The sequence below is a fragment of the Coregonus clupeaformis genome, chromosome 12 (assembly GCF_020615455.1).
Source record: "Coregonus clupeaformis isolate EN_2021a chromosome 12, ASM2061545v1, whole genome shotgun sequence".
Classification (NCBI taxonomy): domain Eukaryota; kingdom Metazoa; phylum Chordata; class Actinopteri; order Salmoniformes; family Salmonidae; genus Coregonus; species Coregonus clupeaformis.
The window spans coordinates 4,713,877-4,740,215 of record NC_059203.1 but is presented as its reverse complement, the minus strand read 5'-3'; the positions used below and the strand labels follow the sequence as shown (position 1 = coordinate 4,740,215).

General features: G+C 43.0%; 1 protein-coding gene across 1 annotated transcript in view; it reads right to left on the bottom strand.

Annotated features, from left to right (window-relative positions):
* Positions 1-2,572: 2,572 nt before the first annotated feature.
* Positions 2,573-26,339, bottom strand: part of hdac11 (histone deacetylase 11) — a 45,901-nt gene continuing 22,134 nt past the window's right edge. The window contains exons 5-10 of the mRNA XM_041891229.2: positions 22,415-22,457; positions 13,698-13,774; positions 12,254-12,316; positions 9,139-9,235; positions 3,418-3,596; positions 2,573-3,086 (exon numbers count right to left, since the gene is read on the bottom strand). Coding sequence (XP_041747163.1) covers positions 2,820-3,086; positions 3,418-3,596; positions 9,139-9,235; positions 12,254-12,316; positions 13,698-13,774; positions 22,415-22,457 — 726 coding nt within the window. The 3' untranslated portion in view covers positions 2,573-2,819. The remainder of the gene's footprint in view (positions 3,087-3,417; positions 3,597-9,138; positions 9,236-12,253; positions 12,317-13,697; positions 13,775-22,414; positions 22,458-26,339) is intronic.

Sequence of the window (26,339 nt, the reverse complement as noted above, 5' to 3'; positions counted from 1 at the left end):
GTTACAAGCGCCGTGCTCTACCAGCTGAGCTACAGAGGACTAGACATACTTGGTATTCATATCCCTTAAGATATAAAAACACACTTCAATAGAAAGTTAGCAAAAAGCTCCTGCAACCATGGAGAGGTAAATACCTGTCTATTTGTGGAAAAATCACCCTGATGAACAGTTTAGTCATATCACAGTTTACGTCTTGACTTATGGCGCTGCCTACTCCAGACAAAGTTATTTTTCAATTATGTGAAAAAAATAAAATAATAATAATAATTTATTTGGAACGCTAAGCCAGACAAAATTAAACATGCCTATTTATATAATGAATATCATTTTGTGGGGGAAGAAATGATTAAATATTAAACAATTAAACCTCTCATCTAAAGCTTCACTCATACATAAATTAAACCCCAACTGGTTCTTCAGTAAATTACTAAGAAAGGCTTTGTTCAAAAATGGCCTTTTTGCCTTTATACAGATTACAACTTCTTATTTTTGGTTAATTGAAAATGAAACCTTGCTCAAAGTATCTCCCTTTCTTAAACAAGCCATACAAAGCTGGTTAAAATTTCAATTTTATCCTCCAGAAAATACAGAACAAATACTACAACAAATATTATGGTTAAACTCAAATATACTGATCGATCAAAATAAATATAAATCTTTATGGAAATTTAAACAAAAATATGATTTATATTTATTAATGAAATAATGAATAGAAATGGTGGAGTTGTCACACATGCAGCTATCAAAATTATATGGGAATGTTTGCTCAATACAAAGTTACAACCAATTGATTGCAGCATTACTGCAGAAATGGAGAAGGCAAGTGTCTGCCCTATTTTTAAAGATCAACATTGGCTGAAAAAAGATTGGCATAAATAAACAAATATATACCAGTTTCATTTGAGGACAAAATGTTGCCAGCTGTGCCATACAGGTTGGAAAATAGCTGAGAAGCCATTTTCGACGTAGTGATTCATCGGTTTATGAACTGATACACAAAACCACGCTGGATTCAACACAGATTTTTTCAATTAAAATGTTTATACAACATTCTTGCCACTAACAGAATGTTGTATATAAGTGGAATACAACAGAATGTTATATATAAGGGGAATACAACATATTTGTTATATATATATGGGGAATACAACAATCTCAGCTCTGGAGATTTTGCTGCGAAGAAACAGAATCACTAGATCATTTATTCTGCTATTGTCCCCATATAGCTTGTTTCTGGTCACAGGTTCAGGTGGTTAAAAAAATCACAACATTCATTTAAAGTTAACCCTACTAATAGCAGTGTTAGGTGATGGAAAGCCATAGCCAATCAATCAACAACATAATAAAACTCTTAGGAAAAATATTAATGTTTAATATACAATCTGTGGATACTATGAGATTAGAAAGGTTCAGAATTCATGTAAGACATCGCAGCAAAGTTGAACAATATATGGTACAGTATAAACATATAGTACATCGAAAACAGGAGAGGGGGTCTATGGAGATAGATGGGATGGGCTGAGAGTAGCAGGAGAGGGGGTCTATGGAGATAGATGGGATGGGCTGGGAGTAGCAGGAGAGGGGGTCTATGGAGATAGATGGGATGGGCTGAGAGTAGCAGGAGAGGGGAATCTATGGAGATAGATGGGATGGGCTGAGAGTAGCAGGAGAGGGGGTCTATGGAGATAGATGGGATGGGCTGAGAGTAGCAGGAGAGGGGGTCTATGTAGATAGATGGGATGGGCTGAGAGTAGCAGGAGAGGGGGTCTATGGAGATAGATGGGATGGGCTGGGAGTAGCAGGAGAGGGGGTCTATGGAGATAGATGGGATGGGCTGAGAGTAGCAGGAGAGGGGGTCTATGGAGAAAGATGGGATGGGCTGGGAGTAGCAGGAGAGGGGGTCTATGGAGATAGATGGGATGGGCTGAGAGTAGCAGGAGAGGGGGTCTATGGAGATAGATGGGATGGGCTGAGAGTAGCAGGAGAGGGGGTCTATGGAGATAGATGTAAGTAGTGCACTAACTAGTAGGGAATCGGGTGTTAGGCCACGGCCCCCATGAGTTTTCCCTGACCAAACCATGTGATTAGACCAGGTAAAAGCCCTTTTTTCATAGATTGGTCCTTCAAGTCGAATATGAACTCGCAACCTAAATCAGTGGCAGTATCAAACCTTACAGGCCCCTTGGCTGAATGTAGTGCACTAAATAAGGAATAGGGTGCCATTTGGGTCATAGCCCAGGAGTTTTCCCAGACCAGGTGAAACTCTAACCCAGACATAACCAAGTTCCTGACCGTCATCAATATTAGGGGGAAATACCTTCTTTCTCCCTAGATCGGTCTTTCAAGCTGGATATGAACCAGAAACCTAAAGTCTATCTTAATGTCTAATGTCTGTGAAGTCTCTACATGGTTCAGTGTTAGTTTTAAACGCTACTGTCCACAGAACGCTGTACCTCTCTGTCTTAGACATTTACATTTTAGTCATTTAGCAGACACTCTTATCCAGAGCAAATTACAGGAGCAATTAGGGTTAAGTGCCTTGCTCAAGGGCACATCGGCAGATTTTTCACCTAGCCGGCTCGGGGATTCAAACCAGCGACCTTTCGGTTACTGGTCCAACGCTCTTAACCACTAGGCTACCTGACCAGCCCTGTCCCACTGCCTACCCCTGCCACAGTCACAGTCACAGTGGGCATCAGTAAGATCGGGGGGAAGTCTGAAACGGCACTCTATTCCCGGAGCACACTATTTTTCCTCTAGTGCACTAGGGAGCCAGGAGAGGCTCTGGGCCCTAGGATCCAACTCATGTTCAGTTCCAGTCAGATGGTGTTGGGGGCTGGTCCTGGTGACACACAGGAAGGGGAGGAGTCAGAGCTGCTCATCATGAGGGTGACTCCGTCCGCACACTCCTCTGGCACCTCCCCATCCTCGTCCCCTCCAATCAGGCCCTGGCATCGCAGGTTGATGATGGAGTCAGCGATGATACGAGCGGTCTTCTTCTGGTATCCACCAGACGTCACCATCAGGATGGGAATCCCTCTCCTCCGCGCTGCCCGGAACACTATTTCATCCCTTCTTACTATGCCCTGGAGGAGAGGAAAGGAGAATTTACACCCCAGTTTGAGTCAAGACAGCCTCTAAAAAACGGTTTCATCATTTTGTCTTTGTCCTTTAATCTTAGTGCCCAATAACAACCCAAAGCTATGAGGATGAGGAAACATAACGTCATACTATGATAGAATCATTCCACACCCTTTCCCCTGAGGGCTATGTTACTACTCCTCCCCTAACCCTAACCCTTTCCCCATCTGGACAGGGGGGAGAGGTGGAGACATAACAATGAGGTCAGCTGATCTGGAGAGAAAGAAATAGTGATTACCATTACAGGGAATGGAAAAACTCCTCTACCAACACTACCTGTGGTGAGATAGCCAGTCCTCCCAGGGGGTCTCCGTCCAGGACGTCTGTCCCGGCGTTGTATACTATGATGTCAGAACGGACCTCGTTGAGAGCACCCTCCAAGTGGAGCTCTACCTTCTGGAGGTACTCATCATCCTCCGTCCCCGAGTCCAGCTCCACCTTACGCTTTATGGCTCCTGAGAGAGAGAGAGAGAGAGAGAGAGAAGGTATTCAGACAGACAGGTAGACAGACGGGTCCTCCGTCCCCAAGTCCAGCTCCACCTTACATTTAATCGCCCCGGAAACACAAGAATGTACAGTGCATTGGGAAAGTATTCAGACCCCTTGACTTTTTCCACATTTTGTTACGTTACAGCCTTATTCTAAAATGGATTAAATCAAATAATTTCATCAATCTACACACAATACCCCATAATGACAAAGTGAAAACAGGTTTTTAGAACATTGTGCTTATTTACAAAAAAACTAAAACAGAAATACCTTATTTACATAAGTATTCAGACTCTTTGCTAAGAGACTCTAAATTGAGCTCAGGTGCATCCTGTTTCCATTGATCATCCTTGAGATGTTTCTACAACTTGATTGGAGTCCACATGTGGTAAATTCAATTGATTGGACATGATTTGGAAAGGCATACACCTGTCTATATAAAGTCCCACAGTTGACAGCGCATGTCAGACCAAAAACCAAGCCATGAGGTCAAAGGAATTGTCCGTAGAGCTCCGAGACAGGATTGTGTCGAGGCACAGATCTGGGGAAGAGTAACAAAACATTTCTGCAGCATTGAAGGTCCCCAAGAACACAGTGGCCTCCATCATTCTTAAATGTAAGAAGTTTGATGTTTTTCTGTGGAGATGGGAGAACCTTCCAGAAGGACAACCATCTCTGCAGCACTCCACCAATCAGGCCTTTATGGTAGAGTGGCCAGACGGAAGCCACTCCTCAGTAAAAGGCACATGACAGCCCGCTTGGAGTTTGCCAAAAGGCACCTAAAGGACTCAGACCATGAGAAACCAAGATTCTCTGGTCTGATGAAACCAAGATTGAACTCTTTGGCCTGAATGCCAAGCGTCACGTCTGGAGGAAACCTGGCACCATCTCTACGGTGAAGCATGGTGGTGGCAGCATCATGTTGTGGGGATGTTTTTCAGCGGCAGGGACTGGGAGACTAGTCAGGATCGAGGGAAAGATGAATGGAGCAAAGTACAGAGAGATCCTTGATGAAAACCTGCTCCAGAGCGCTCAGGACCTCAGACTGGGGTGAAGGTTCACCTTCCAACAGGACAACGACCCTAAGCACACAGCCAAGACAACGCAGGAGTGGCTTCGGGACAAGTCTCTGAATGTCCTTGAGTGGCCCAGCCAGAGCTCGGACTTGAACCCGATTGAACATCTCTGGAGAGACCTGAAAATAGCTGTGCAGCGACGCTCCCCATCCAACCTGACAGAGCTTGAGAGGATCTGCAGAGAAGAATGGGAGAAACTCCCCAAATACAGGTGTGCCAAGCTTGTAGCGTCATACCCAAGAAGACTCAAGGCTGTAATCGCTACCAAAGGTGCTTCAACAAAGATCTGAGTAAAGTGTCTGAAAACCTATGTAAATGTGATATTATTACTTATGTTTTATATAAATATATATATTTACATTTGCAAAAATGTCAAAAATCCTGTTTTTGCTTTGTCATTATGGGTTATTGTGTGTAGATTGATGAGAGAAAAAAACAATAAGGCAACAACGGAACAAAAGGGTCTGAATACTTTCCCAATGTACTGAATACAGGTATATAGACAGACAAGTAATTAGCTGTGTTCTAACTGGTCTTTCAGGACTATTAAGGTTATTAAAACCCATCATATCTGGCCCTGTGCCTGACTGGTTGCATCACCGCCTGGTATGGCAACTGCTCGGCCTCCGACTGCAAGGCACTACAGAGGGTAGTGCGTACGGCCCAGTACATCACTGGGGCCAAGCTTCCTGCCATCCAGGACCTCTATACCAGGCGGTGTCAGAGGAAGGCCCTAAAAAGTATGAAAGACTCCAGCCACCCTAGTCATAGACTGTTCTCTCTGCTACCGCACGGCAAGCGGTACTGGAGCGTCAAGTCTAGGTCCAAAAGACTTCTTAACAGCTTCTACCCCCAAGCCATAAAACTCCTGAACAGCTAATCATGGCTACCCAGACTATTTGCTTTGCCCCACCACCCCACCCCTTCCCACCCCACCCCAACCCCCTCTTTTACGCTTCTGCTACTCTGTTTATTATCTACGCATAGTCACTTTAACTCTACCCACATGTACCTATTACCTCAATTACCTCGACTAGCCAGTGCCCCCACACATTGATTCTGCACCCGGTACTTTCTGGGTGATTTAAATATTGACTGGCTTTCATCAGGCTGCCCACTCAAGAGAAAGCTTCAAACTAACTAGTGCCTGCAACCTGGTTCAGGTTATCAATCAACCTACTATGGTAGTTACAAACAGTACAGGAATTAAATCATCAACATGTATTGATCACATCTTTACTAATGCTGCAGAGATTTGTTTGAAGCAGTATCCAGATCCATTGGATGTAGTGATCACAATATAGTAGCCATATCTAGGAAAACCAAATTCCAAAGGCTGGGCCTAATATTGTGAATAAGAGGTCATACAATAAGTTTTGTAGCGATTTCTATGCTGTTGATGTAAAGGATATTTGTTGGTCCGTGGTGTGTAATGAGGAGCAAACAGACGCTGCACTTGACACATTTATGAAATTGCTTATTCCAGTTACTAATAAGCATGCACCCATTAAGAAAATGACTGTCAAAACTGTTAAATCCCTGTGGATTGATGAGGAATTGAAACATTGTATGGTTGAGATGGATGAGGCAAAAGGAATGGCAAATAAGTCTGGCTGCACAACCGATTGGCAAACATACTGCAAATTGAGAAATCATGTGACTAAACTGAATAAAAATAAGAACTACACTATGAAACAAAGATAAATGACATAAAGAATGATAGCAAAAAGCTTTGGAGCACCTTAAATGAAATGTTGGGAAAAAAGGCAAACTCAGCTCCATCATTCATTGAATCAGATGGCTCATTCATCACAAAACCCACTGATATTGCCAACTACTTACATTATTTTTTCATTGGCAAGATTAGCAAACATAGGCATGTCATGCCAGCAACAAACACTGACACTACACATCCAAGTATATCTGACCAAATTATGAAAGACAAGCATTGTAATTTTTGAATTCCATAAAGTGAGTGTGGAAGAGGTGAAAAAATAATTGTTGTCTATCAACAATGACAAGCCACCGGGGTCTGACAACTTGGATAGAAAATTACTGAGGATAATAGCAGATGATATTGCCACTCCTATTTGCCATATCTTCAATTTAAGCCTACTAGAAAGTGTGTCTCCTCAGGCCTGGAGGGAAGCAAAAGTCATTCCTCTACCTAAGAATAATAAAGCCCCCTTTACTGGCTCAAATAGCCGGCCAATCAGCCTGTTACCAACCCTTAGTAAACTATTGGAAGAAATGGTGTTTGACCAGATACAATGCTATTTTACAGTAAACAAAATGACAACAAACTTTCAGCATGCTTACAGAGAAGGACATTCAACAAGGACAGCGCTTACACAAATGACTGATGATTGGCTGAGAGAAATTGATGATAAAAAGGTTGTGGGGGCTGTTTTGTTAGACTTCAGTGCGGCTTTTGACATTATCGATCATAGTCTGTTGCTCGAAAAACGTATGTGTTATGGCTTTATACCCCCTGCTATATTGTGGATAAAGAGTTACCTGTCTAACAGAACACAGAGGGTGTTCTTTAATGGAAGCCTCTCCAACATAATCCAGGTAGAATCAGGAATTCCCCAGGGCAGCTGTCTAGGCCCCTTACTTTATTCAACCTCTACTAATGACATGCCACTGGCTTTGAGTAAAGCCAGTGTGTCTATGTATGAGGATGACTCAACACTATACACGTCAGCTACTACAGCGACTGAAATTACTGCAACACTTAACAAAGAGTTACAGTTACTTTCAGAATGGGTGGCAAGGAATAAGTTAGTCCTAAATATTTCTAAAACTAAAAGCATTGTATTTGGGACAAATCATTCACTAAACCCTAAACCTCAACTATATCTTGTAATAAATAATGTGGAAATTCAGCAAGTTGAGGTGACTAAACTGCTTGGAGTAACCCTGGATTGTAAACTGTCATGGTCAAAACATACTGATACAACAGTAGCTAAGATGGGGAGAAGTCTGTCCATAATAAAGCGCTGCTCTACCTTCTTAACAGCACTATCAACAAGGCAGGTTCTACAGGCTCTAGGTTTGTCGCACCTGGACTACTGTTCAGTCGTGTGGTCAGGTGCCACAAAAAAGGACTTAGGAAAATTGCAATTGGCTCAGAACAGGGCAGCACGGCTGGCCCTTGGATGTACACAGAGAGCTAATATTAATAATATTCATGTCGATCTCTCCTGGCTCAAAGTGGAGGAGAGATTGACTTCATAACTACTTGTATTTGTGAGAGGTATTGACATGTTGAATGCACCGAGCTGTCTGTTTGAACTACTGGCACACAGCTCAGACACCCATGCATACCCCACAAGACATGCCACCAGAGGTCTCTTCACAGTCCCCAAGTCCAGAACAGACTATGGGAGGCGCACAGTACTACATAGAGCCATGACTACATGGAACTCTATTCCACATCAGGTAACTGATGCAAGCAGTAGAATCACAATACTGTAGATATGTGGTAGTGGTGGAGTAGGGGCCTGAAGGCACACAGTGTGTTGTGAAATCTGTTATGAATGTATTACAATGTTTTTAAAATTGTATGAACTGCCTTAATTTTGCTGGACCCCAGGAAGAGTAGCTGCTGCCAAATACAAATACAAATTTATCGGTTGTAGAGGGTTAGGGGTCATAGGTTAGGGGTCAGGGGTCATAGGTTAGGGGTCATAGGTTAGGGGTCATATGTTAGGGGTCATAGGTTATAGGTCAGGGGTTAGGGGTCATAGGTTAGGGGTCATGGGTTAGGGGTCAGGGGTTAGGGGTCAGGGGTTAGGGATCATAGGTTAGGGGTTAGGGGTCATAGGTTAGGGGTCATAGGTTATAGGTCAGGGGTTAGGGGTCATAGGTTAGGGGTCAGGGGTTAGGGGTTAGGGGTCATAGGTTAGGGGTCAGGGGTTAGGGGTCAGGGGTTAGGGGTCATAGGTTAGGGGTCAGGGTTAGGGGTTAGGGGTCAGGGTTAGGGGTCATAGGTTAGGGGTCAGGGGTTAGGGGTTGGGGGTCATAGGTTAGGGGTCAGGGGTCAGGGGTCAGGGGTTAGGGGTCAGGGGTTAGGGGTCATAGGTTAGAGGTCATAGGTTAGGGGTCATAGGTTAGAGGTGCCTTACTCTTAGCGTATCCGTCTCTAGGGTAGATGTATCGGTTGTAGAGGGTTAGGGGTCATAGGTTAGGGGTCAGGGGTTAGGGGTCAGGGGTTAGAGGTCAGGGGTTAGGGGTCATAGGTTAGAGGTGCCTTACTCTTAGCGTATCCGTCTCCAGGGTAGATGTATCGGTTGTAGAGGGTTAGGGGTCATAGGTTAGGGGTCAGGGGTTAGGGGTCAGGGGTTAGGGGTCATAGGTTAGAGGTCATAGGTTAGGGGTCATAGGTTAGGGGTCAGGGGTTAGGGGTCATAGGTTAGAGGTGCCTTACTCTTAGCGTATCCGTCTCCAGGGTAGATGTATCGGTTGTAGACGTCCATGATGAAAACACGTCTGTCATCCAGGAAGTCACGCTCATGACCGTTCCCCTAGGCACGAAGACAAAGTGATGTCAGAGCCAGTTTACACAGAGACCCTTTAGCATTCCTGATAGTATTCCTGATAGTATTCCTGATAGTATTCCTGATAGTATTCCTGATAGTATTCCTGATAGTATTATATGTTACCTGCTGACAGTAAGAGTGACAGCGTGAGATGAGGGCTAAATAATGCTGCCGTCCGTTCAAAGATGTTCCTGTTAAAATGATACTCATCCCAAAGTCAATGCCTCTCCATCACTCTTCATCATTCTTCATATCCTTCCATTTCTCGATCTATTCACTAGTGTCAGGAAGCTGTCATGGCTGCTGTCACTTTTACATTACAGTGTCAGGAAGCTGTCATGGCTGTCATCCTCCTCCTCTCCTCCCCCCCCCCCCCCCACCCTATCCTCCTCCTCTCCTCCCCCCTCCCCCTCCCCCCACCACCCTATCCTCCTCCTCTCCTCCCCCTCCCCCCCCACCCCACCCTATCCTCCTCCTCTCCTCCCCCTCCCCCCACCCCACCCTATCCTCCTCCCTCTCCTCCCCCTCCCCCCACCCCACCCTATCCTCCTCCTCCTCTCCCCCTCCCCCCACCCCACCCTATCCTCCTCCTCCTCTCCTCCTCCCCCCACCCTATCCTCCTCTCCTCCCCCTCCCCCCCACCCCACCCTATCCTCCTCCTCCCTCCCTGGTCTGTGCTGATCAGGCTGTTTTCAGACTCATTTGTATTCCTTCATGCAGATTCAGTCTTTTGTTCTCTTCTTGAATTATTAACATAGCAGCACCTGTATGGATCTGTTCTGATCCTTAACTTTACTTCAGTCAATATCCTGATGGAATGTCATTATAGAATCAGGGCCTCTATTCCCTATACAGGGCCCATAGGGCTCTGGTTAAAAGTAGTGCACTATCTAGAGAACAGGGTGCCATTTGGGCCTCAGCCTGAATATCACAGAGCCGTATGTATTCTGGAACCTTGAGGTAACAAACATTACTAAGATAATTGGGAGGATGTGGCTCATTAGAACACAAGATGAGAGCTAAATATGCTAATCAGCAGTCCAGTCAGAATCAACTGGACTGAACATATGATCAACCTCAGAGAGAGATGAGAGGACTGAGCATCTCAATATCAACTGGACTGAACATACAGTGGGGAAAAAAAGTATTTAGTCAGCCACCAATTGTGCAAGTTCTCCCACTTAAAAAGATGAGAGAGGCCTGTAATTTTCATCATAGGTACACGTCAACTATGACAGACAAAATGAGAAAAAAAAATCCAGAAAATCACATTGTAGGATTTTTAATGAATTTATTTGCAAATTATGGTGGAAAATAAGTATTTGGTCACCTACAAACAAGCAAGATTTCTGGCTCTCACAGACCTGTAACTTCTTGTTTAAGAGGCTCCTCTGTCCCCCACTCGTTACCTGTATTAATGGCACCTGTTTGAACTTGTTATCAGTATAAAAGACACCTGTCCACAACCTCAAACAGTCACACTCCAAACTCCACTATGGCCAAGACCAAAGAGCTGTCAAAGGACACCAGAAACAAAATTGTAGACCTGCACCAGGCTGGGAAGACTGAATCTGCAATAGGTAAGCAGCTTGGTTTGAAGAAATCAACTGTGGGAGCAATTATTAGGAAATGGAAGACATACAAGACCACTGATAATCTCCCTCGATCTGGGGCTCCACGCAAGATCTCACCCTGTGGGGTCAAAATGATCACAAGAACGGTGAGCAAAAATCCCAGAACAACACGGGGGGACCTAGTGAATGACCTGCAGAGAGCTGGGACCAAAGTAACAAAGCCTACCATCAGTAACACACTACGCCGCCAGGGACTCAAATCCTGCAGTGCCAGACGTGTCCCCCTGCTTAAGCCAGTACATGTCCAGGCCCGTCTGAAGTTTGCTAGAGTGCATTTGGATGATCCAGAAGAGGATTGGGAGAATGTCATATGGTCAGATGAAACCAAAATAGAACTTTTTGGTAAAAACTCAACTTGTCGTGTTTGGAGGACAAAGAATGCTGAGTTGCATCCAAAGAACACCATACCTACTGTGAAGCATGGGGGTGGAAACATCATGCTTTGGGGCTGTTTTTCTGCAAAGGGACCAGGACGACTGATCCGTGTAAAGGAAAGAATGAATGGGGCCATGTATCGTGAGATTTTGAGTGAAAACCTCCTTCCATCAGCAAGGGCATTGAAGATGAAACGTGGCTGGGTCTTTCAGCATGACAATGATCCCAAACACACCGCCCGGGCAACGAAGGGGTGGCTTCGTAAGAAGCATATCAAGGTCCTGGAGTGGCCTAGCCAGTCTCCAGATCTCAACCCCATAGAAAATCATTGGAGGGAGTTGAAAGTCTGTGTTGCCCAGCGACAGCCCCAAAACATCACTGCTCTAGAGGAGATCTGCATGGAGGAATGGGCCAAAATACCAGCAACAGTGTGTGAAAACCTTGTGAAAACTTACCAAAAACGTTTGACCTGTGTCATTGCCAACAAAGGGTATATAACAAAGTATTTAGAAACTTTTGTTATTGACCAAATACTTATTTTCCACCATAATTTGCAAATAAATTCATTAAAAATCCTACAATGTGATTTTCTGGATTTTTTTTTCTCATTTTGTCTGTCATAGTTGACGTGTACCTATGATGAAAATTGCAGGCCTCTCTCATCTTTTTAAGTGGGAGAACTTGCACAATTGGTGGCTGACTAAATACTTTTTTTCCCCACTGTATGATCAACCTCAGAGAGAGATGAGAGGACTGAGCATCTCAATATCAACTGGACTGAACATATGATCCACCTCAGAGAGAGATGAGAGGACTGAGCATCTCAATATCAACTGGACTGACTCATCTTTACTGAGGGACTACTTAGACAGTGACGCTGGTGAGTGGGCCCTAGTGAATAGGATGCTATTTGGGATGCTGAGACAGTTACAGCGACCATCTCAGGACCACCTGCTGATTAGACAGTCAGACAGGAAGTGACCTCACAGCTCACCTGGTGTGCATCCAGATCTATGATGGTGGCTCGGGAGATTCCCTCCACCCTCTCAAACAGAAACTAGGACAGACAGACAGAGAGACAGACAGACAGACAGAGAGACACACAGGAGGAGAACAGACAGACAGGAGGAGAACAGACAGACAGACGGGAGAACAGACAGACAGACAGACAGGAGGAGAACAGACAGACAGACAGACAGACAGACAGACAGACAGACAGACAGACAGACAGACAGACAGACAGACAGACAGACAGGAGGAGAACAGACAGACAGACAGACAGGAGGAGGACAGACAGACAGACAGAGAACAGACAGACAGACAGACAGACAGTCAGACAGACAGGAGGAGAACAGACAGACAGACAGACAGGAGGAGGACAGACAGACAGACAGAGAACAGACAGACAGACAGACACAGACAGACGGGCGAACAGACAGACAGACAGACAGGAGGAGAACAGACAGACAGACAGGAGGAGAACAGACAGACAGACGGGAGAACAGACAGACAGGAGGAGAACAGACAGACAGACAGACAGACAGACAGACAGACAGACAGACAGACAGACAGACAGACAGACAGACAGACAGACAGACAGACAGACAGACAGGAGGAGAACAGACAGACAGACAGGAGGAGAACAGACAGACAGACAGACAGACAGACAGACAGGAGGAGAACAGACAGACAGACAGGAGGAGAACAGACAGACAGACAGACAGACAGGAGGAGGACAGACAGACAGACAGAGAACAGACAGACAGACAGACAGACAGACGGGAGAACAGACAGACAGACAGACAGACAGACAGACAGGAGGAGAACAGACAGACAGACAGGAGAACAGACAGACAGACAGACAGACAGACAGACAGACAGACAGGAGGAGAACAGACAGACAGACAGACAGACAGACAGACAGGAGGAGAACAGACAGAAAGACAGACAGACAGACAGACAGACAGACAGACAGACAGACAGACAGACAGGAAGAGAACAGACATATTACTCTTTACCTTTGTCTCTGTCATGTATGAGACATTCACATCATACATTATTGTGGAATCGTAGACACAAATCTATACTGAACAAAATATAAACAGAACATGCAACAATTTCAACGGTTTTACTGAGTTACAGTTCATATCAGGAAATTAGTCAATTGAAATAAATAAATTAGTCCCTGATCTATGGATTTCACATGACTGTTTAATCAGCTTCTTGATATGCCACACCTGTCATGTGGATGGATATTTTGGCAAAGGAGAAATGCTCACTGACAGGGATGTAAACAAAATGATGCATCAAATTTGAGAAAATATGCTTTTTGTACATATGGAAAATATCAGGGATCTTCGATTTCAGCTCATGAAACATGGGACCAACACTTTACGTTGCGTTGATATTTTAGTTCAGTGTAGTTGCATAGTGCTCACCTTTATAGCTAAGGTGATGTCAGCATAGGCACAGAATCCTCCCCCTTTATCACTGGAGCAATGGTGGAAGCCCCCACCTGGGAGAGAGGAGAGGGGGAGAGGGGGGATGGGGAGAGAGAGGGGGGGAGAGAGAGGGGGGGAGAGAGGAGAGAGAGAGAGAGAGAGAGGGGGAGAGAGAGAGACAGAGAGAGAGACAGAGAGAGAGACAGAGAGAGAGAGAGAGAGAGAGAGAGAGAGATACAGACAGAGAGAGAGAGAGAGAGAGACAGAGAGAGGAGAGAGGAGAAAGACAGAGAGAGAGGAGAGAGGAGAGAGATACAGACAGACAGAGAGGAGAAAGACAGAGAGGAGAGAGAGAGGAGAGAGAGAGGAGAGAGAGGAGAGAGGAGAAAGACAGAGAGGAGAGAGAGAGGAGAGAGAGAGGAGAGAGGAGAGAGATACAGACAGAGAGAGAGGGGAGAGAGAGAGAGAGAGAGAGAGAGAGAGACAGAGAGACAGAGAGACAGAGAGAGAGAGAGAGAGAGAGAGAGAGAGAGAGAGAGAGAGAGAGAGAGAGAGAGAGAGAGAGAGAGAGAGAGAGAGAGAGAGAGAGAGAGAGAGAGAGAGAGAGAGAGAGAGAGAGAGAGAGAGGAAGTCACACATACGCCCAGGCCGTGAGCAGGCAAACAGGCCCAACCCCCACTCTTACACTAGCTCAAGCCAATGGCATGTACCAGATGCTCAGCAGGCTCTGCTCACACTTAATGGTCTGAGGCCAAACCACACGACTAACAACATTAGACACTTTATGGAACACAAAGCCTTCACTATTTCATCCTGGAATATCCAAGGCCTGAGGTCATCTGTCTTTGACCTAAAGAGCAGGAACCTGGACTTCACCAAAGAAATCGGAAAAATACAGACATTGTCATCCTACAAGAAACATGGTATAGAGGAGATGGACCCACTGGTTGCCCTCTAGGTTACAGAGAGCTGGTAGTCCCATCCACCAAACTACCAGGTGTGAAACAGGGAAGGGACTCAGGGGGTATGCTAATTTGGTATAGAGCAGACATAACTCACCCTATTAAATTAATCAAAACAAGAACATTTTACATTTGGCTAGAAATTCAAAAGGAAATGATCTCAACAGAGAAAAATGTCCTCCTGTGTGCTCCCGATATCCCCCCACTAGAATCCACATCCTCTAATTGTTTTATATATTTCACCTTTATTTAACCAGTTGAGAACAAGTTCTCATTTACAACTGCGACCTGGCCAAGATAAAGCAAAGATAAAGCCAGCTTCTCCATCCTGGAGGGGAAATCAATCATTTCCAGACCCAAGGACAAGTACTAGTCTGTGGCAACTGGACAAGAACCTGACACCCTCAGCACACAGGGGGACAAACACCTACCTGGAGGTGACAGCATTCCCTCCCCCATATGCCCCCCTAGGCACAACTATGACAACATAACCAACAAAAACGGGTCACAACTCCTGCAGCTCTGTCGCACGCTGGGTACATAGTCAATGGTAGACTTCGAGGGGACTCCTATGGTAGGTACACCTATAGCTCATCTCTTGGCAGTAGTACTGTAGACTACTTTATCACTGACCTCAACCCAGAGTCTCTCAGAGCGTTCACAGTCAGCCCACTGACACCCCTATCAGACCACAGCAAAATCACAGTCTACTTGAATAATAATAATAATAATAATAATAACTTGAACAGAGCAATACTCAATCATGAGGCATCAAAGCCAAAGGAACTGAATAATATTAAGAAATGCTATAGATGGAAGGAAAGTAGTGTCGAAACCTACCAAAAAACAATTAGGCAACAACAAATTCAAACCCTTTTAGACAACTTCCTGGACAAAACGTTCCACTGTAATAGTGAAGGTGTAAACTTGGCAGTAGAAAACCTAAACAGTATATTTTACCTCTCAGCTTCCCTATTAAATCTAAAAATCTCTAACAGAAAACCAAAGAAAAGCAACAACAATTAATGGTTTGATGAAGAATGAAAAAACCTAAGAAAGAAATTGAGAAACCTATCCAACCAAAATTTGGATAAACTCCCTTATCTACTGGGTGAAATACCACAGTGTGCCATCACAGCAGCAAGATTTGTGACCTGTTGCCACAAAAAAAGGGCAACCAGTGAAGAACAAACACCATTGTAAATACAACCCATATTTATGTTTAGTTATTTTCCCATTTGTACTTTAACTATTTGCACATTGTTACAACACTGTATATATACATAATATGACATTTGAAATGTCTTTATTCTTTTGAAACTTCTGAGTGTAATGTTTACTGTTAATATTTATTGTTTATTTCACTTTTGTTTACTATCTACTTCACTTGCTTTGGCAATGATAACATATGTTTCCCATGCCAATAAAGCCCTTAAATTGAATTGAATTGAATAGAGAGAGAGAGAGACAGAGACAGAGACAGAGAGAGAGAGAGAGATACAGAGAGAGAGAGAGAGAGAGAGAGAGAGAGAGAGAGAGAGAGAGAGAGAGAGAGAGAGAGAGAGAGAGATACAGAGAGAGAGAGAGAGAGAGAGAGAGAGAGAGATACTGACAGAGAGAGAGATACAGAGAGAGACAGCTACCGAGAGAGACAGAGAGAGAGAGAGAGAGAGAGAGATTTACGGAAAGTGGTGTTGGAGGAAAAACATACAACATTATAAAATCCATGTAGTCTAAAGTAGTGGACTATATAGGGAATAAGGCACTGGTCTAAAGTAGTGGACTATATAGGGAATAAGGCCCTGGTCTAAATTAGTGGACTATATAGGGAATAAGACCCTGGTCTAAAGTAGTGGACTATATAGGGAATAAGGCCCTGGTCTAAAGTAGTGGACTATATAGGGAATAAGGCCCTGGTCTAAAGTAGTGGACTATATAGGGAATAAGGCCCTGGTCTAAAGTAGTGGACTATATAGGGAATAAGACCCTGGTCTAAAGTAGTGGACTATATAGGGAATAAGGCCCTGGTCTAAAGTAGTGGACTATATCGGGAATAAGGCCCTGGTCTAAAGTAGTGGACTATATCGGGAATAAGGCCCTGGTCTAAAGTAGTGGACTATATAGGGAATAAGGCCCTGGTCTAAAGTAGTGGACTATATAGGGAATAAGGCCCTGGTCTAAAGTAGTGGACTATATAGGGAATAAGGCCCTGGTCTAAAGTAGTGGACTATATAGGGAATAAGGCCCTGGTCTAAAGTAGTGGACTATATAGGGAATAAGGCCCTGGTCTAAAGTAGTGGACTATATAGGGAATAAGGCCCTGGTCTAAAGTAGTGGACTATATAGGGAATACGGCCCTGGTCTAAAGTAGTGGACTATATAGGGAATAAGGCCCTGGTCTAAAGTAGTGGACTATATAGGGAATAAGGCCCTAGTCTAAAGTAGTGGACTATATAGGGAATAAGGCCCTAGTCTAAAGTAGTGGACTATATAGGGAATAAGGCCCTGGTCTAAAGTAGTGGATGTACTAATGCAACCAGCTGCTACTACCACCTCTCTCCTTAACCATCATCCTACCATCTACCACCTCTCTCCTTAATCATCATCCTACCATCTACTAACACCTCTCTCCTTAACCATCATCCTACCATCTACTACCACCTCTCTCCTTAATCATCATCCTACCATCTACTAACACCTCTCTCCTTAATCATCATCCTACCATCTACTAACACCTCTCTCCTTAATCATCATCCTACCATCTACTAACACCTCTCTCCTTAATCATCATCCTACCATCTACTACCAGCTCTCTCCTTAATCATCATCCTACCATCTACTACCACCTCTCTCCTTAACCATCATCCTACCATCTACTACCACCTCTCTCCTTAACCATCATCCTACCATCTACTACCACCTCTCTCCTTAATCATCATCCTACCATCTACTAACACCTCTCTCCTTAATCATCATCCTACCATCTACTACCAGCTCTCTCCTTAACCATCATCCTACCATCTACTAACAACTCTCCTTAATCATCATCCTACCATCTACTACCACCTCTCTCCTTAATCATCATCCTACCATCTACTACCACCTCTCTCCTTAACCATCATCCTACCATCTACTACCACCTCTCTCCTTAATCATCATCCTACCATCTACTACCACCTCTCTCCTTAACCATCATCCTACCATCTACTACCACCTCTCTCCTTAATCATCATCCTACCATCTACTACCACCTCTCTCCTTAACCATCATCCTACCATCTACTACCACCTCTCTCCTTAATCATCATCCTACCATCTACTACCACCTCTCTCCTTAACCATCATCCTACCATCTACTACCACCTCTCTCCTTAATCATCATCCTACCATCTACTACCACCTCTCTCCTTAATCATCATCCTACCATCTACTACCACCTCTCTCCTTAATCATCATCCTACCATCTACTACCACCTCTCTCCATAATCATCATCCTACCATCTACCATCACATCTCCTTAATCATCATCCTACCATCTACTACCACCTCTCTCCTTAAACATCATCCTACCATCTACTACCACTTCTCTCCTTAATCATCATCCTACCATCTACTAACACCTCTCTCCTTAATCATCATCCTACCATCTACTAACACCTCTCTCCTTAATCATCATCCTACCATCTACTACCACCTCTCTCCTTAATCATCATCCTACCATCTACTAACACCTCTCTCCTTAACCATCATCCTACCATCTACTACCACCTCTCTCCTTAATCATCATCCTACCATCTACTAACACCTCTCTCCTTAATCATCATCCTACCATCTACTAACACCTCTCTCCTTAATCATCATCCTACCATCAACTACCACCTCTCTCCTTAACCATCATCTTACCATCTACTACCACCTCTCTCCTTAATCATCATCCTACCATCTACTACCACCTCTCTCCTTAATATTATCATACCATCTACTAACACCTCTCTCCTTAATCATCATCCTACCATCTACTAACACCTCTCTCCTTAATCATCATCCTACCATCTACTACCAGCTATCTCCTTAATCATCATCCTACCATCTACTACCACCTCTCTCCTTAATCATCATCCTACCATCTACTACCACCTCTCTCCTTAATCATCATCCTACCATCTACTACCACCTCTCTCCTTAACCATCATCCTACCATCTACTACCACCTCTCTCCTTAATCATCATCCTACCATCTACCATCACATCTCCTTAATCATCATCCTACCATCTACTAACACCTCTCTCCTTAATCATCATCCTAACACTTACTAACACCTCTCTCCTTAATCATCATCCTACCATCTACTAACACCTATCTCCTTAATCATCATCCTACCATCTACTACCACCTCTCTCCTTAATCATCATCCTACCATCTACCATCACATCTCCTTAATCATCATCCTACCATCTACTAACACCTCTCTCCTTAATCATCATCCTAACACTTACTAACACCTCTCTCCTTAATCATCATCCTACCATCTACTAACATCTATCTCCTTAATCATCATCCTACCATCTACTAACACCTCTCTCCTTAATCATCATCCTACCATCTACTACCACCTCTCTCCTTAATCATCATCCTACCATCTACTACCACCTCTCTCCTTAATCATCATCCTACCATCTACTAACACCTCTCTCCTTAATCATCATCCTACCATCTACTAACACCTCTCTCCTTAATCATCATCCTACCATCTACTACCACCTCTCTCCTTAATCATCATTCTACCATCTACTACCACCTCTCTCCTTAATCATCATCCTACCATCTACTAACACCTCTCTCCTTAATCATCATCCTACCATCTACTAACACCTCTCTCCTTAATCATCATCCTACCATCTACTACCACCTCTCTCCTTAACCATCATCCTACCATCTACTACCACCTCTCTCCTTAACCATCATCCTACCATCTACTACCACCTCTCTCCTTAATCATCATCCTACCATCTACTAACACCTCTCTCCTTAATCATCATCCTACCATCTACTACCAGCTCGCTCCTTAATCATCATCCTACCATCTACTAACAACTCTCCTTAATCATCATCCTACCATCTACTACCACCTCTCTCCTTAATCATCATCCTACCATCTACTACCACCTCTCTCCTTAACCATCATCCTACCATCTACTACCACCTCTCTCCTTAATCATCATCCTACCATCTACTACCACCTCTCTCCTTAATCATCATCCTACCATCTACTAACACCTCTCTCCTTAATCATCATCCTACCATCTACTAACACCTCTCTCCTTAATCATCATCCTACCATCTACTAACACCTCTCTCCTTAATCATCATCCTACCATCTACTACCAGCTCTCTCCTTAATCATCATCCTACCATCTACTAACACCTCTCTCCTTAATCATCATCCTACCATCTACTAACACCTCTCTCCTTAATCATCATCCTACCATCAACTACCACCTCTCTCCTTAACCATCATCTTACCATCTACTACCACCTCTCTCCTTAATCATCATCCTACCATCTACTAACACCTCTCTCCTTAATCATCATCCTACCATCTACTACCAGCTCGCTCCTTAATCATCATCCTACCATCTACTAACAACTCTCCTTAATCATCATCCTACCATCTACTACCACCTCTCTCCTTAATCATCATCCTACCATCTACTACCACCTCTCTCCTTAACCATCATCCTACCATCTACTACCACCTCTCTCCTTAATCATCATCCTACCATCTACTACCACCTCTCTCCTTAATCATCATCCTACCATCTACTAACACCTCTCTCCTTAATCATCATCCTACCATCTACTAACACCTCTCTCCTTAATCATCATCCTACCATCTACTAACACCTCTCTCCTTAATCATCATCCTAACACTTACTAACACCTCTCTCCTTAATCATCATCCTACCATCTACTAACACCTATCTCCTTAATCATCATCCTACCATCTACTACCACCTCTCTCCTTAATCATCATCCTACCATCTACCATCACATCTCCTTAATCATCATCCTACCATCTACTAACACCTCTCTCCTTAATCATCATCCTAACACTTACTAACACCTCTCTCCTTAATCATCATCCTACCATCTACTAACATCTATCTCCTTAATCATCATCCTACCATCTACTAACACCTCTCTCCTTAATCATCATCCTACCATCTACTACCACCTCTCTCCTTAATCATCATCCTACCATCTACTACCACCTCTCTCCTTAATCATCATCCTACCATCTACTAACACCTCTCTCCTTAATCATCATCCTACCATCTACTAACACCTCTCTCCTTAATCATCATCCTACCATCTACTACCACCTCTCTCCTTAATCATCATTCTACCATCTACTACCACCTCTCTCCTTAATCATCATCCTACCATCTACTAACACCTCTCTCCTTAATCATCATCCTACCATCTACTAACACCTCTCTCCTTAATCATCATCCTACCATCTACTACCACCTCTCTCCTTAACCATCATCCTACCATCTACTACCACCTCTCTCCTTAACCATCATCCTACCATCTACTACCACCTCTCTCCTTAATCATCATCCTACCATCTACTAACACCTCTCTCCTTAATCATCATTCTACCATCTACTACCAGCTCGCTCCTTAATCATCATCCTACCATCTACTAACAACTCTCCTTAATCATCATCCTACCATCTACTACCACCTCTCTCCTTAATCATCATCCTACCATCTACTACCACCTCTCTCCTTAACCATCATCCTACCATCTACTACCACCTCTCTCCTTAATCATCATCCTACCATCTACTACCACCTCTCTCCTTAATCATCATCCTACCATCTACTAACACCTCTCTCCTTAATCATCATCCTACCATCTACTAACACCTCTCTCCTTAATCATCATCCTACCATCTACTAACACCTCTCTCCTTAATCATCATCCTACCATCTACTACCAGCTCTCTCCTTAATCATCATCCTACCATCTACTAACACCTCTCTCCTTAATCATCATCCTACCATCTACTAACACCTCTCTCCTTAATCATCATCCTACCATCAACTACCACCTCTCTCCTTAACCATCATCTTACCATCTACTACCACCTCTCTCCTTAATCATCATCCTACCATCTACTACCACCTCTCTCCTTAATATCATCCTACCATCTACTAACACCTCTCTCCTTAATCATCATCCTACCATCTACTACCACCTCTCTCCTTAATCATCATCCTACCATCTACTACCAGCTATCTCCTTAATCATCATCCTACCATCTACTACCACCTCTCTCCTTAATCATCATCCTACCATCTACTACCACCTCTCTCCTTAATCATCATCCTACCATCTACTAACACCTCTCTCCTTAATCATCATCCTACCATCTACTACCACCTCTCTCCTTAATCATCATTCTACCATCTACTACCACCTCTGAGCTGCAGTGGAAGAACTGATCCTCCTCTCCTCTCCTACTTAACATAAAGCAGAGAGAAGATGAGCTTTCATCAGAATGAGGAAGTTATAACAGTGAACATAGACATCAGCGAATCAGAAACTTCCAATGTCCGACAATTAGGTTATACAACACATTCTACATCCCTCACTCTCTCCAACCTCCAACTCACTGTCATTAAGTGGTGAAGTCGCTGTTAAACTGAAAAGCCAAGAAAAGGACAGGAGACAAAACTCACCTACATTTATGGCCCAGCCTCGGTCTACAGCCAGCTTCCCTGCCTACAGACGGCAAACACAACACCATACATTACATTAGAAACAACACAATACATTAGATTAGAAACAACACAATACATTAGAAACAACACAATACATTAGATTAGAAACAACACAATACATTAGATTAGAAACAACACAATACATTAGATTAGAAACAACACAATACATTATATTAGAAACAACACAATACATTAGAAACAACACAATACATTAGATTAGAAACAACACAATACATTAGAAACAACACAATACATTAGACTAGAAACAACACAATACATTAGATTAGAAACAACACATTAGATTAGAAACAACACAATACAATACATAAGAAACAACACAATATATTAGATTAGAAACAACACAATGCATTAGATTAGAAACAACACATTATATTAGATTAGAAACAACACAATACATTAGAAACAGCACAATACATTAGACTAGAAACAACACAATACATTAGATTAAAAACAACACAATACATTAGAAACAACACAATACATTAGAAACAACACAATACACTAGACTAGAAACAACACAATACGTTAGAAACAACACAATACACTAGACTAGAAACAACACAATACATTAGAAACAAAACAATGCATTAGATTAGAAACAACACAATACATTAGACTAGAAACAACACAATGCATTAGATTAGAAACAACACAATACATTAGACTAGAAACAACACAATACATTAGACTAGAAACAACACAATGCATTAGATTAGAAACAACACAATGCATTAGATTAGAAACAACACAATACATTAGAAACAACACAATACATTAGACTAGAAACAACACAATACATTAGAAACAACACAATACATTAGACTAGAAACAACAAATTAGAAACAACACAATACATTAGACTAGAAACAACACAATACATTAGACTAGAAACAACACAATACATTAGATTAGAAAAAACACAACACATTAGAAACAACACAATCCATTAGATTAGAAACAACACAATACATTAGAAACAACACAATACATTAGACTAGAAACAACACAATACTATAATTTAGAAACTACACAATACATTAGACTAGAAACAACACAATACATTAGAAACAACACAATACATTAGATTAGAAACAACACAATACATTAGAAACAACACAATACATTAGACGAGAAACACCACAATACATTAGACGAGAAACAACACAATATGTTAGAAACAACACAATACATTAGACGAGAAACACCACAATACATTAGACGAGAAACAACACAATACATTAGATTAGAAACAACACAATACATTAGAAACAACACAATACATTAGACAAGAAACACCACAATACATTAGATTAGAAACAACACAATACATTAGATTAGAAACAACACAATACATTAGATTAGAAAAAACACAACACATTAGAAACAACACAATACGTTAGAAACAACACAATACATTAGAAACAACACAATACATTAGAAACAACACAATACATTAGACTAGAAACAACACAATACTATAATTTAGAAACACAATACATTAGACTAGAAACAACACAATACATTAGAAACAACACAATACATTAGATTAGAAACAACACAATACATTAGAAACAACACAATACATTAGACGAGAAACACCACAATACATTAGACGAGAAACAACACAATACATTAGAAACAACACAATACGTTAGAAACAACACAATACGTTAGAAACAACACAATACATTAGACTAGAAACAAATAGCACCCTATTCCCTATTTAGTGCACTACATTTGACAATGGCCTTCAGGGGCTAGGACTATACAGGGAAATGGTAATGTTGTTCTGTGCATGGATCCAGTAATGCAGGCCAGCCAGCCAGCCAACCAGCCAGTCAAAAAGCCAACCAGCCCGTGTACAGAAAGCTAGCCAGCCAGCCTATCAACCAGCCAGCAAGCTAGCCAGCCAGCCAGCCAATCAGCCAGTCAACCAGATAGTCAACAAGCCAGTCAAGAAACCAGCAAGTCAGCCAGTCAGCCAACAAGCCAGCCAATCAGCCAGTAAACAAGCTAGCCAGCCAACAAGCCAGTCAACCAACCAACCAGCCAGTCAGCAAACAAGCCAGCCAGCCAGAAAGTCAACCAGCCAGCCAGCCAACAAGCCAGTCAGCCAGTCAACCAGCTAGTCAACCAGTCAACCAGCAAGTCAGAAAACCAGCCAGTCAGTCAACAAGCCAGCCAGCCAATCAGCCAGTCAAACAGCTAGTCAGCCAGCCAGCCAACCAGTCAGCCAGCAAGCTAGCCAGCCAATCAGCCAGCCAGCCAGTCAAACAGCTAGTCAGCCAGCCAGCCAACCAGTCAGCCAGCAAGCTAGCCAGCCAATCATCCAGCCAGCCAGTCAAACAGCTAGTCAGCCAGCCAGCCAACCAGTCAGCCAGCAAGCTAGCCAGCCAATCATCCAGCCAGCCAGTCAAACAGCTAGTCAGCCAGCCAGCCAACCAGTCAGCCAGCAAGCTAGCCAGCCAGTCATCCAGCCAGCCAGTCAACCAGCTAGTCAGCCAACCAGTCAGCCAGTCATTCAACAAGCCAGCCATCCAGCCAGTAAGTCAGCCAGCCAGTCATCCTACTGATGGAATCGTAATAACATGTATTAGAATTTATGCACACACACACACACACACACACACACACACGCACACCAGATATGAAAGCAAGATCCAGTCCTCTGAAAATACCATCTGATCACTGCTCTGTATACAGGCCCTTGTTTGTCTTTCTGACATCAGTTGTTGCTGTTGTTGCTGCTGACTCAATAAGGGTATTTTACATAATGTGCCACAGAGAGAGAGAGGGGAGGGGGAAGAGGAGAGAGAAAGACAGAGAGGAGGAGGGGGGGAAGAGGAGAGAGAGAGAGAGAGAGAGAGGGGGGAAGAGGAGAGAGAGAGAGAGAGAGAGAGAGAGAGAGAGAGAGAGAGAGAAACTAACTAGATTCCGGAATTCCAAATAGAGCAGCAGCTGCTGAAAAATGAGCTCCTACAAATATTGAAATTTATATGGTTTTTAGAGTGAAGTACATCGAAAAATAACAAAAGAAAACTGCAAGACTGAATAAGAGACAAAACAAGCAACAAACAAAGAAGAAAGGCTTTTGAAAAAGTAACTATTTTTCATAAAACTGTACAGTTATCTTAGCTAGCTGAATTGTTTACCAGTTGCTAAGCAGTTGCTAGGGACTCTCCTGGAAGAAGCTAGCTAGCTAACAAATAATATCTAGTTAACAGAAGAAAAGAAAGACAAAATAAGACAAAATAAGGACAGAAGACAAAGGACATCAAAGTAAAACAGTCCTCTAAAAGACACAAGAATAATACAAGAATAATACAAGAAACAACGCTTATATTGCAACATTGTGTACAGCGTTGCTATGGAAATTGTTTACCCACCAGGCATCCAGACAGAGAAAGCTAAGAAAAGTTTCAAAGGTTTGATGATGGGACAGAACCATGAATGCCTGTTTGCAGATCTTACCAGTTGCAAAACAAGAACAAATTTAATATTTAATACCAAACGAGGGCACATATGGAAAAGAGTTATTTGCAACACTTTCCCTTTCTCAAAAAGAGAGGCATCAGCCAAGGATGTCAGATCAGCATTTTTGAAGAAGCTGACCAGAGCAACACGTATCAAACAGTAAACTTATATAATAATGGAACTGTATTGATACAAGGCAATGATTCAAGCCTCCAGGCTTTTGAGAATATGTTTGCTACCCTAAAAGCAGAAGCTGAACTCATCTCAGAAACTGAGGAACAAGTCAAGGAGGGAGATGGAGAAAAGCAGGCCCCAACAGTCTCTGTGACCCAGCAAGAAGCCCTCAGTGTCCCTCTACCTACCTCACCTGCAGCAGACAAAGCCAAGG